This window comes from Adelges cooleyi, unplaced genomic scaffold (genome assembly GCF_023614345.1).
Source record: "Adelges cooleyi isolate 19-005CV unplaced genomic scaffold, UGA_ACOO_1.1 ACOO_flye_CR_arks_rails_tigmint_CR_PRNA_307, whole genome shotgun sequence".
NCBI classification, from domain to species: Eukaryota; Metazoa; Arthropoda; class Insecta; order Hemiptera; family Adelgidae; genus Adelges; species Adelges cooleyi.
This window is the reverse complement of record NW_026095978.1, coordinates 99,124-112,670: the sequence shown is the minus strand read 5'-3', so window position 1 is coordinate 112,670 and position 13,547 is coordinate 99,124. Positions and strand designations below refer to the sequence as shown.

Genomic DNA, 13,547 nt, shown 5'->3' with positions numbered 1-13,547 from the left:
AAAATCTTAACATTTGATAATTTGTTATCATACTAATACTGTGGAATGGACACTCAAACAGCTTATCAGTTTGTTAACTATTTTTTTAATGCTTTCAAAACGCGGGAAAAATTTTAAAAAAAAAATCACTGAAGTAATTTCAATAATAACCAAATAATATAATAAGGCAACAAATAAGTCCACTGCTTCGTAGTTAATAATTATGCTTAAATATTATAAGTCCGTTGACAAAGTATTTTAACTTTACACCTATCACAAGTTCGGACTTATAATAAGTGTGCAGTTAATAATTCAAGTATACAAATCAAATGTATTATAAGTCCGGACTTATGATTTATGTGCAGTCTAATAACTACACTTGTATAAAAAAATCAAGGACTTGACATCTTAAGTGTAGGACTTATTACATTTGAGCAGCAACCACAATAGCTAATTGCCATTCATGATAAGTGAAAATATTAAATATCACAATAAATATAGGTTATAGGACTTTGCCTTGTATATAAAAAATTAAGAAAATTAAAATGTATATCCATCGATATTAAAAAATGTATCGATTTATTATACACCAGTTATAAAAGTAATTAAGATCTTCTTGAGGCTTATAGCAAACCAAACTAGAGAATGGGTCAATATTTTTTTCAAACAACATTGGTAGGACACTCATTTTAGACATTGGTCTATAATTGCGTACATTAGATTTAATCCCTACTTTGATTTTAATAAGCAACACGACTCAAAACGTGTTTTTAATACGTTTCCGTATAAGAAAGTAAATAAATACTCTAATAAATATTTAGAAGAGTAATATTAATGATAAGACCGTATAATATTTTCAATAGGTTTAAATGAATCTAATCTTCATATACAGGGTGATTCTTTTATCATGAACCAGTCAATATCTCACTGGGTTTAATTATTAATTGAAATTTTTATTTTATAATTTTTTTTATAAAACATAATCTCAATTTTTCACATTTTGTTTTTTTTGTTTTTACCCTCCTCCCAACTTAGTTTTTTGGATAGCAACTTTTGAAACTTAAATGGTAACGTATATATTTTATTAACTTTTTAAATTGAGAATAATATACTAAAAAATTTTACTGGTCGATAACCAGTTTCGAATAACTATTTTTGAAGTTACTGAAGTTTCAAGTTTAGGGCAGGAGAAAAGGAACAGTGTATTTTATTTTTATCTGCGCGCATTCCCTAACCGCACTTCCTCTCCCATCCTAACTTTTAAAATCTTGCACCACTGACTTAATATATTTAATAGCCCTTCATTAATTGAAATTATGTAATTTTATTAAAAAAAAAGGACATTTTTCCCCTTAATGTGTACAGGCAAAAATCGTTAACTTAATGCCAAAAGTCGGATTTTAACCGAATTGAAAAATATTTTTCATTATAAACTTTCGTTGGTTTATTTTTTTTTTAACTAAACGTTCCTTACTCGAAACGCGCTAGTATTAAAAACAACAAAGCCTGTAAAAAAACTCACAGTAGTTATTAATATTTTTAGCATATTATTGTTTGTCTTAGTTTCAATTTTAATCAGTGAATAACATATGAGTAGAAGTACACATAAAAACACTTTACATACAGTCAATATATTTAACCATTTTTTGTATGATACATTTTTTTAGAAATTTTAAATACAGCACGCATTAATACTCTGAAAAATAATTTGAAAACTACTTTTCAACTTAAAATATTATAGGCTTGTTTTTGTACACCTCAATTCACCGATATTATACAAATGGACTCTGCCGGCTAGATCATATTTTTTCAGAACTCTCTTTCTTTCTATCCTTCACCATACAGTATAACATTTTATTAAATTTGTCAAACGTTCTTCTTCGGCCAGGTTATATTATTAAAAAATACATAATTTACAAATTTAGCATGTTTTCTTTATTTTACGATAAAAATGTCGTTTAAAACATAACCAATCGGTTTTATATTTATTCATATGCAGTACATCTATGCACACAGGCATACATATTATTTTTTTACATAGGTACTATGGGGCATTATATGACAAATTTTAATTTTAGTTGCTATATTTAATATTACAGTGTTAATTTTAAAAATGTACTTTTCGGGTAAGATTTCCTATCTATAGAATTTCTGACAAAGAATTCGGTTTAGCAGTTAAGAAGATATCGTGGTTCTATAGATAAAAAAAACACACATAATTTTTAAAAATTATGTGTTTGTAAACTAAATCTTCTCGCTCCACATCAAAACCTAAATAGAAGTTAAAACGCTTTAATTAATAGTTTGAATTCTTACATAATATTTTAAATTTTGAATAATTTGCATTTTTAACTTAAAAATTACAGTGCTGTTTACATTTTTTAAAATAATCGAATTAGTTCCAAATTTTTATGGATTTTTTTTTTTAGACAGTATTAATAAATGCCGTTTAGAAGTATCTAGCAATTTTTATATAATGGTACAAGTGTTATTTAAATAATAATAATATTAAGTGTTATTGTAAGTTCAGCAGTTTTTGTTTTCTTAATCATTTAAGTCGTTACATTTTAAAACGTCATAGATCGTGGGACTGTTGTATATACAGAAAATGATACAACTTGTTTTTTGAAACCGAGAAAAACACACCATAAAATTAAAAATGTTTAACTTGTAATAATCCTTACAGACCCGTAATCCCCCCCTCCCCCAGGTTTTCTGTCGCCACTACGGCAGTTTATATTTGCCGTTTGTATAGTATATATTATATACAGTACTTAGGGTTCATAAGGACCCATCTCACTTTTTTGACATTTAAAAAATCCTTTTTAAAGTTTGTATTATCTAAACCTTTATTATTAGTGATTTACTTAAGTAAATTTAGAAAAAAAAACACTGTATGTTATAAAACAACTGTCAGTATAATACCTATAATTGACAAAGTAAAATAAACAACAATAATAGAAGATGTAGTTTTAAAAAAAATTACATTCTAGAAAACGCTTCGATGAGAATCTGTGGATACTGAACCCCACTTTGGTAATTTCTTACTGTGCTGATTTGGACTCTACTTGGTTAAGACTATTCTAGTTTATACTGTACTGGTCTTTAAATATGTCGTTTACAGTGTGTAAGTGACAAAAAAATTAAATATATTTTTTTATTATACTTAAAAAAAACATTAAAATAGAATGATCATAGAATAATTAATGTTTCCTAATAATTAAAACAATTATTGCTGTGTGGGCTTCTTATGTATTTATTAGATAATGGTTTTTTCTTATATTTTAGATTTCACCAACTACACAAGTAGACTCAAAAACTATTAGCTTTTATAGTATATTCACACAAAAATATGACGTTATGAATTTAGTAAACAGTATAAAATTAAATACGATAAGTAAACTAGACTGTTTTTGTTTTGTCTGGATTCTACCAGACAACTATAATTTGTAAATATGTTATACAAACAAAATTATTTGCTTAAGATGTTTTGAGTGTCTGAAACAACATTAGGTTACCAATGTAAAACGTTATTCCCAGCACTCGACCAGCTTAGCTACATTATTATAATTTCATTTTGACTAATTGCACTTATGTAGTAAAACTTTTTAAAAATGATAGCAAACAATCGTATTTTTTTGTCATTATATGTCATACTAACAATCAACTTAATGATGATTGAATCAAAAAACAAAGTAAGCATAATTAATTTTCCACAAATTTAAAAGTTCGTTTTACAATTTACACTCATAAAATTAACAAAGACTTATTATTTTCTTGTTTTTTATAACTTTTAATATAATTTTTAATTATATAAATAGGCATATACAAAATACATATTAAACATAACAGTCATATTAATAAATATCTAAGCTATATCTTAATGTACAGGGTGATTCAGATAATATTGTTTTACCATCTGAGAGACTTGACAAACCTGACCTACAAAATAAAATTAAAAAAATGAACAAAATACATTGAAAAGCAACAAAATGTTGGTCTCGTCAAAGTAATATAACTTTGGTTGGAAAATTTTAGTCAATTTTCTTAACAATGCTTCCCTGGCTAAAACTCTTGAAGTATTTAAATAATATGTTGACCACTACGGTGAATTTTAAACTAAAATATGAAAAATAATGATTTAAAACTGGTTATCGACATGTCAACAATTTAAAGTAAATTAATCTTAGTTAAACATTTTAATAACATATTTACATATTTATGTACTTGACCAATAAAGATTTGTAAGATAATAGGGATACGGGAATTACCAAAAATGATAATTATGTTTACTATATTTGTATAGTATAAGTACATTTATTTTTTTATAGGTTTCACCGTCATATTACGTCAGTCAAATATTCTCTCATTCGTACATTAATATAGTGAATACATTGAAAACCTACAACCAGCAAGAAATAAAACTTAGTGAAAAAGAACGTACAATTCTGACAACTCCTATTCAGACTTACAACGACACCAAAGGCCGGAATACGGTGTTTGATAAATTTGACAAGAAAATCGAAGACGTTAAATGTACTTGCACACTAATCGTAAAATCGAAATTGGTGTACTTGGAAAATATTCTGGAAGGGTTGCGAAGAGGCGAACCTATCGAAATCGTCCGGGAAGAACTAAACGTATTGAAAGAAGAAGCTGGTCTTATAGTGTTGATGTTTCAAAAAGGCCAAGTCAAAGCGGGCAAATGGTTTTGGAGCTATTATTTAAAAATCATGACGATCATCGATTATGATAGCAACAAAAATTACTTTGGGGAACCCGCTTTCGGAGAAGAGGAACTACATAGCGGCATTACAAAATTCATAAAATATTGCAAGGATAACAAATACCTTCCCAAAAATAGAACAGAGTTCGATTTGGTGTCGAAAAATCCTCAGGTACCATTCAACATTTTTCGAATTCTGCGTGCTTCTGCAGAACTTACTGCGGACTATATTACCGTCATGCAAAACATAACGATCGACCAATTGTATCTAAAACCGTTATGGGATAAACACGAATTACTGTTCGGTCAAATAACCGGCTCAGCCGTAGAATGGAGGCCAACGATAAGACGGCACGCAGTCGAACTGAATAAAACCAAGGAATACATTGACAACCGCCAATGGGTGTCGAAACCGTTTGGACACCTTAGCTACCACAAGTTGATTAAGCAAATCGTCAATACCAGAGTGTACATCTTTCTGTGGGTAATGTTGGTGATTTTGGATAAACTAATGCCCAACATGGACGAAAACAGTTTTAAGGCTATCTACAGGAGGACAATCGATACGGTTGATACGGTGTTCGAATTCATGGAATTTTCCGACGGTTTTTTCTATGACATAGCGGCAGAGTATGCTTGGACAATGCCAGAAGACACAAATCTTGGTGACCTCATAGCTAGAATATCGGTAAGAGCCAAAGACAGTTTAGTCGAGTTGAACGGGAGAAATTCAAACGGAACAGATTGGATCAGTATTAACGTAAACGGTCAACTTAACAATGTTGTGATGACGGAATTTCTCAATGAATTTGCCGATAACTTCTATCAGTTAAAAGCAAAATTAGGTACTTTTTATTATGTGCTTGGAATGAGTCTTCCGAGCGAAGGAGATTAATGTAGTTTAGGATCACGCCCAAATCATGTATCTAAATTTGCACATCAAGTCAAAATACGTTATAATACAAATTTTTTTCAGAGATTTTTCAAAAATTTATACTTAATCATCTATTGCACTAAATATGATATTTTTACAAAACAGGTATTACCATATTTATTTTTTTTTATATTTTTACTTGTTCATAAACCTTTTTTCTCCTTCATCATAGTGTATATTTTACCATTAACCATTAATATCATTTATTTATTCAATCCACATAATAACTAGTAAAGTAAAAAAGTAAAAAACTTCAAATCTAAATAAACAACGAAAGCGTTTAAAATCGTGCCCAAAATTCTTTATTGTATACTACATTATTTATTTATTGTATACGGGCTGGGCCCTTTTTATATATAAATATATACATGCATATTTGTACAATTTAGAAAAACATTAAATACACAACTGAACAGCAACTTATAAACTAAACAAGCTAAACATAATTACGACTTAAAAATTAAAATTAAAATTGGGTTCTACATTGGCATTTGACATTAGCCGCCGTAATGGCTCATTTGCCAAATAGTTTGTGGTGGCACGCGGGATGTAAAAAAGAGCATTAGTTCGCGATGGACGTTGAGGCACTTTAAAGCAAAGTAGTGTGAGGAGAGCAGACGATTCCACTTTACCCTTCAACAGCCCATCAATAAACCTAATACCAGCAGTGCGTCTCCGCTCGGCCAAGGAAGGTAGGCCAAGTAAATTAGCTACAGGGCTATAATCGTGCGGTGGACAAGGGATTTTAAGTAGGTAACTAGCAAAGCGAAAAAACTTACGCTGGACTCTCTCTAACTGCCTCAAATCACCTGCTGTATAGGGTTCCCAAACAACACAACCATACTCCAGTATCGGACGCACAAGAGCACAGAATAATACTTTAACAGACATACTTAGCCTAAAGTCTTTTGCCAATCTCATAACAAAACCAAGTGTTTTAAATGCCTTACAGCACACATATTCAATATGTGGCCTAGGGTCAAGGTTATAGCTAAACTTTAAGCCTAGATCCATTACATAGTCGGATTCTCGTGTAATTTCGTTTATACCAAGCCTATATGAAAAAACGACTGGAGATAGGATCCTAGAAAATGTAAAAACCTTACACTTTGAAAGATTAAGGGATAAACCCAATGCACTTAACCATTTAGAAAAACTGTCAAAGTCAGCTTGTAGTTTAAGACAATCATCAATATTACATACTTGCATATATAATTTGATGTCATCCGCAAAACAAAGGAAGCGACAGTGACGCAAAACTCGATTAAGACTGTTTATAAATAAGGAGAAGAGTAAAGGAGACAAATGACCTCCTTGAGGGACCCCTGATGAAGCCAGAAATAGTTTGGACTTAATGCCAAACACCTTAACCCACTGATATCTGTCTTTAAGATATGACCTAAACCAGGACAGCAGAGGCTCACCAAATCCAGCTTCTCTAAGAACAAGAATAAGAACTTCATGATTCACTGAATCAAAAGCTTTTTTTAAGTCGGTATATATTACATCGACTTGGGACCGACACTGAAATGAATCAAAAATGTAATTACAAAACAGTAGATTACTAGTGGTAGTAGAACGACCAGGGCGAAAGCCGTGCTGTTCTTCCATAAGGATACAATTTATAGATGGCTGGATAGCATTTAGTACAAGAGACTCGAATATTTTAGATAAATGAGATTGGATGGATATTGGTCGATAGTTAGAAACAATAGACGGGCAACCGGACTTAGGCACAGGTGTAACTGAGCTAAACTTAAACATTGACGGGAAAATACCTTCATCCAGTGACCGCCTAAATAAAACCCAGAGTGGATACGCTAAGATTGACTTTAGTTCAAATAAAAAAGTACCAGAAAGACCATCAGGTCCAATAGACTCGATACCACGCAAAGCAGACAGACCACGGAAAACATCCTTGACACTAAAAACAATATTATTAGAAAGATCAAAGGTATACCTAGTTCACAGACATCGACATCATTCCGTTCTGAACATTAGATTAATTAACAATTTTTTATATTGGTGCGATAGGAAAAAAAAGGTGTCAATATAACTAATAATGTTTTTTTTAATTTACTGTTACATCTATCATAATTGTTTCATCTTCAGTAACAAATAAATTATCCTCAGTTACACTGCATCCAGCCTGAATATTAAATTTCTTTCTCCTGCCAACTTTCTCATTTACTTTTCCATACCGGGTCTCTTTAAACATGTCATGTAATGCTTGTGGTTTGATAGCTGATGCAGATTTATCTAACTCGTCTTCTTGCAATTTTTTAATACATAATCTCTATCAATAGGATACAAACCGGTTGCTTTAAAACCTGATTTAAACTTGTTTGATTGAGAAGCTGATATTTTTTCCAGTGTTTTCTTTAATAACCTGGGAAACATTTCCTTTGCAATTGGGCCTTTCCTACTCTTTTGATGAACTTCTAAAACCCTACGCCAAGCAATTTAAAGTGGCCTAAAACAAGACTTATCCAGTGATTGGGTCAAATAGGTACTATTAGAGGGCAAAAATATAAACTTAATGTTATTTTCTTTTCAAAGCTGAATTATTTTAACTGAATAGTCTCCAACAACAGCTTTGCACCCTTGTAAACGTCGACAATGAGAAATAATAATTGATATGAACCAATCTTCGAATATGCATTAATCAAACCAACTAGAAGGAGATCGATTATAACTGCACCTACCAGGGCCTTCAAAAGTCCAAAAGTTTCATAATTGTAAAGATTTATAAAGAACATACGGGGGTAACATTAAACCAGATGCATCGATTGCAAACATAGCCGACACTGATGACTTTGATGAATTCATAATTTTATCTGCATGTTTCGATGTTTTCCTGACTAGAATCTTTTTTCTACCTGGATCATCACAAAAGTTGGTCTCATCATAATTATTTATGTTTTGAAGAGATATATCTAAAATAGAATTGTGTAAGTTGTCAAAATATTCATTTATTATTTTCCTAGACACAGCTGCACGTGAACGTTTAATGATCTCACCTAGCCTAGACTTGATAACATCAGAATGTCTTTTTATAAAATTGCTATACCATATCCACATCACCAGGCATATTATTTTTAGTAAGCGAGCTAAATCAAAAATTAATTTTGCATCACATAAATATTTTAAATAAAAGTTGTATTTATGCTTTTTGTTGTCTTACCTGTAAAATGTTTCAATAGGTGGTAAACACGTTTAATGAATTTTTTTTAAGGAATCTGTATATTATTCATATGGGTACGTAGCTTTTTTGGTAAATTTTGAGTAAATCAAAATCCGCGTATATAGCGAAATAGTGCCGTTGAGTACCATCTATCCGCTAAAACCTTATTCGGACTATTACGAACTTTTAGTATATTGTCTCTTGAGTACAAATAGGGTGCTCAGATTTTAAAATAAAAATACAGGACAAGCTTGTTAAACTTTTATGTACATATATATATATATATATTTATACCTTAAGGTAGTATAAACATATATTTTTACACCTTACCTCCACCACCAATGATAAGCGTACTTATTTTTTTTTTTTTATGTACTTATCCTCATCATACATAAATTGAAGAAAAAAATTAACCTAATCATTTATATCTTAAAATATTAAAAGTTAAAACTTATCACATGTTAAATAGGGAACTATGTAAATATAAAATGAAAGAAATAACAAAGACATTTATTTTTGTAATAATGCTAGTTGACTTCAATTGAATGAAATAAGGTAAAAAGAAGAAGAATGTTGGAGGATTTTGTTCAGTGAACTTTGACGCATCAAAAAAAAAAATACTAATATTATTATTATTAATGGCATCTGCGTTATTTTTCTAGTAAAACAATATGCATGATATAATTTATTTGAACGTTATTGTAAAAGAAAAATATCGTATTACAATAAGATATCAGAATGTGTGTACATTAGAATATAAGTTTTGGTTGGTGGAATTGACTTGCGTTCCTTGTAATCATTAGAAATAAAATATACGTACAAATAAAAATTAGATAAATTCATGCAGATAAGGTTTGCATGCCTTAATTGGCTAATGGCATTCACCTCTGCCATGTTCGTTGATTTTTTTTGTGATTCTCCATGTAGGACAGTCCCACTTTAGCGCCTGCCAACAACCGTTGAAACACTTGCTGCTTTCTGCTAAAGCTGCACCACATTTGCAAGTTCGCAAATGGATGTTCAGTGCTTAGGTCTGGGTGGCATGCCATTTTATTGTCCATGTGCTGCACGTTGTCTGCAATCCTAACGTAGCTGCACGCAGTTAATGGACAAATAAGAAAAACTGTTAACGATATCCAGAAATATAAAATTGCTCAACGATCTCCTATCTCTGATCCAATGATCATCCTATAAGTTCCCTAATCCAGGAGATTACTATAGAGAAGAACATCAAGTGTTATATTCTTATTGTCCTCTTATAGCCATCTAGCCTTACTGTACAGTACTTCCTAAGAATAACGTGAGGACTCCTGATTATAAATACTTAAACAGTAATTGTAATTGATCCATTGGAATATAGGAGGCGACAGATTAGTTACGTCTCTACCAAAGCAGTCAAGATAATATTCGGTAGCACACTCATTATACCTGCTTTTGATGGGGAGCTAGAGTAAAACAAAGGTGGACTGGCAAAAGACGACGAGAGATCAAGTCAGATGGTCGAATCTGTTAACTTCAGTAGTGTAGTGTATACTTTTATTAAGAGGCGCGGTTAAAATGTGATATGACTGCTGTGGCAGATAGCTCAGTAGAGCAATCGCCCGGCAAGCGAGAACCTTGGGTTCAATCCACCCGGTTAGGTTAAAAACGTTAGAAAAGCGAAAGTGCCTAAACGGGAATATTAGTGGATCCAACAGGGAGCTACAGGAGACCTATGGGAAGCGTTTTCGTTCGGTAAGTAGGTAGCTAGATCTACTTGAACTTTTCACTCTCCAACAGTGTTGGGAATTATCTAGATAATTTATCTAGATAAAAAATTGTAATTAACATCTTATCTAGATAAAAAAAAGTAAATCATCTTATTATCTTATTTAGATAAACAAATCGGTTATCTGAGGTAATTAATCTAGATAGAAATTGTAACTATTTTTTAAGTTATTTATTCGTGGGTTTTACAAAAACAGGTTTTGGGATCCGACGAAACGTATAATGTAGTCCTAGCCTAAAAATATTAATATACCTAGGGCCTAATGAATAGTGATTAGTGATATAAGAATATATTATTAATACATTGGGGTTGGCTTGTTAGACAAGTCCAATATTCCATTGTAATCCAATGTATTTTAGTCGATTATACAAAACGTCTTTTACCTATTTTTAATAGGTAGAAGTAGATAAGAGTTATATATGTATTATCGTATAATTTATTATTTATATTTGTAGTTCTCGACTACAGTGCTCAGTTTTTATTTAATGTTGATAATTTATTTCCCAATACTCTCGAAATAATTACTAGTGCTATATAAAACGTGTTTATAAGAATTTTTACGATAATAATTTCAAGATTAACATTGACCAAAATCCCAACAAAAAAAATGGTCGAAAGTGCAGGTGTTTATTTGAGCAGAATGGTTATAAATTATATTTTACAAATATATATACATGTCAGGCGAGTCCTGTATCAGTAACTACATATAAGGTAAAGAGTAAAGAACATAAAAGTAAAATAGTAAATAGTAATACAAGTCCAATAAGCAATGAGCCGTTTCCAAAAAGTTATTTGTATTTTCAATCAAAATAAAATAACAAAACCTTGTAATAAACATTTTAAACATAATGTGGGCTCTCTGTAATCCGTAGACCGTATGTGGCCAAAACGATAGTTAAGCCTCAAAAAAGAACAATATGTTTATAAATAGTTTCAACCGATAATGAAATGTCCCGTCATCGATTATAGAGTTTGATAAACTCGTATTTACTTTTTATACCTATTTATACTATTACTGTTGCCTACATAAAAGATGACATAAACAGAGTACATGAAAATAATAAATGACAAATGAACAGAGTAGCCATAAATCACGAAATCTAATATAAGGAAAATTTGCTCTTTGACGTAACTGTCCATTTCTTAGTACCTACGTCTTATTGGTTATTAAATTATTCTGTAATCTGTGAAAATACTTTGTTTCACTCATACATTTTCGTATAACATTTTATGAAGGTTAAAATTAATTTATCTATTTTTCATCTAGATAAAATTGTATTTATCTTTATCTTTTAGCTAAATAAATGTTAAATGAATAATTTAATATCTTATCTAGATGATATATTACTCAATTATCCGTTATCTTATCTAGATAACTTTATAGTTATCTTTTCCCAACACTGCTCTCCAACAATCTGAGTTTTCCATGTCGGTTCTGGGCCGCGGTGAGCTCGGCCATGGAGTTCGCAAACGGACTTAGACCAATTTCCTGATGCCGGACACGCCGAGTCGGCGGATTACACTGCTGATTTTTGAACTACAGGAACTGGTTCCTGGATATTTTCCTTGGGCGCGGTATCCACGGCACTAGTGGTATTTGTGCCACAAACAGGGGTAGTCAGCAAGATCCGAAAGAGAGTTATCAACAAGATCCAAAACGGTGGTTCGGTCCGCATACGACTGAAGACGTGGTTCATCGCCGAGGGTTCCATACGTCCTGACGTGGTCAGTTTTGACAAGTTTCGCCGCCCTATCCAGCGCTTGCTTACTGTCCTGTTGCTAGAACAACTGCCGCTCATCATCTCCACTCTACAGTTATGAATTTTCATCGTGCCTTTATTCCTCTTTGTTAGATCCAACAAGACAAAAATTAATGATGAAATGTCCTTTTCGCGTGAAGCGTAAGCGATAGGTTTTTTAAACATTCAGTCACGTGAATTGATTATAAAACTTGATGGAAAAGCCATAGAAACCGATACATTATTATTTTGTCCATGCATAAAAATATACAGAGCTCTACACCGTATGGTGTAAAAACTGTTATTTTGAATAGATAATTATTGTGGTTAAAGAATTCTTACCAAATATAATTTTATTAATAAGCAATTTTTCAAAAGAATGTTTGTTCTCACGACCATTAAAAGAAAATTCGCACAATAATTAAGGAGTAAATAATAATGTATAATTATTCGTTTTACCATTAGTTTAATAGATTTTCCACCCACCGAGTATAAACGTTTAATCTGCAACAATAACATTTTAGATAATTTAATGTTCACATAAAAAATTATAATTTTATTAATTAGATTACATACCAACTGATTCCGATAATTTTTATCCTTGGAAATATCACCATCAAATTTATCTAACTTTTCTCGAATTTCAATTGGTAGTTTACCATCTATAAGATATGAGTCATCAATATTGGTTTTTGAAATGGAATTTTTGTGTACAATTTTTTACAATTTTTCAGTTGTCATGTTTAAAAAAAACGTTGTAGGTCGTGGAACACTTGTGTACATGCAAAAAAAAATCATTGATAAACAGTAATAAGTATACGAACAAGTGACGAGACCTCGAGTTCCCAATATGTTATTGAAAATAATTTGCAATTTTGCAAAACTGCGCGTACATACTTATAAACAATATCTTGAACTATATTTTAAAATCCTAATTAATGGACGGTATTGGTGAATGAGTAATGAGTAATGACCAATCAATACACACTAGAATGCAGAAAATTCATATTATATTCATATTAATGACAGTCGAGTTTGACTAGCCTAAATTCTACAATTTTAAGATAACTAAAAATGTTCACTTATAACATGTGGGTTTATTCGTTTCGAGTTAACTCAATATCTTACAGGGTTTAATAAGTTATTGAATTTCTTTTTTCGCTGTGATTTAATACAATGTGATCTCTATATTTACAAACGTTTATGCCTTAAATCCC

General features: G+C 31.1%; 1 protein-coding gene across 1 annotated transcript; it reads left to right on the top strand.

The window, feature by feature from the left end:
* Positions 1 to 3,507: 3,507 nt before the first annotated feature.
* On the top strand, positions 3,508 to 6,066 carry LOC126839651 (uncharacterized). The gene is made up of 2 exons (XM_050575061.1): positions 3,508 to 3,674; positions 4,311 to 6,066. Exons 1-2 carry the CDS (start codon positions 3,594 to 3,596, stop codon positions 5,598 to 5,600), a joined length of 1,371 nt encoding a protein of 456 aa, XP_050431018.1. The 5' UTR covers positions 3,508 to 3,593; the 3' UTR covers positions 5,601 to 6,066.
* The last annotated feature ends 7,481 nt before the right edge of the window (positions 6,067 to 13,547 follow it).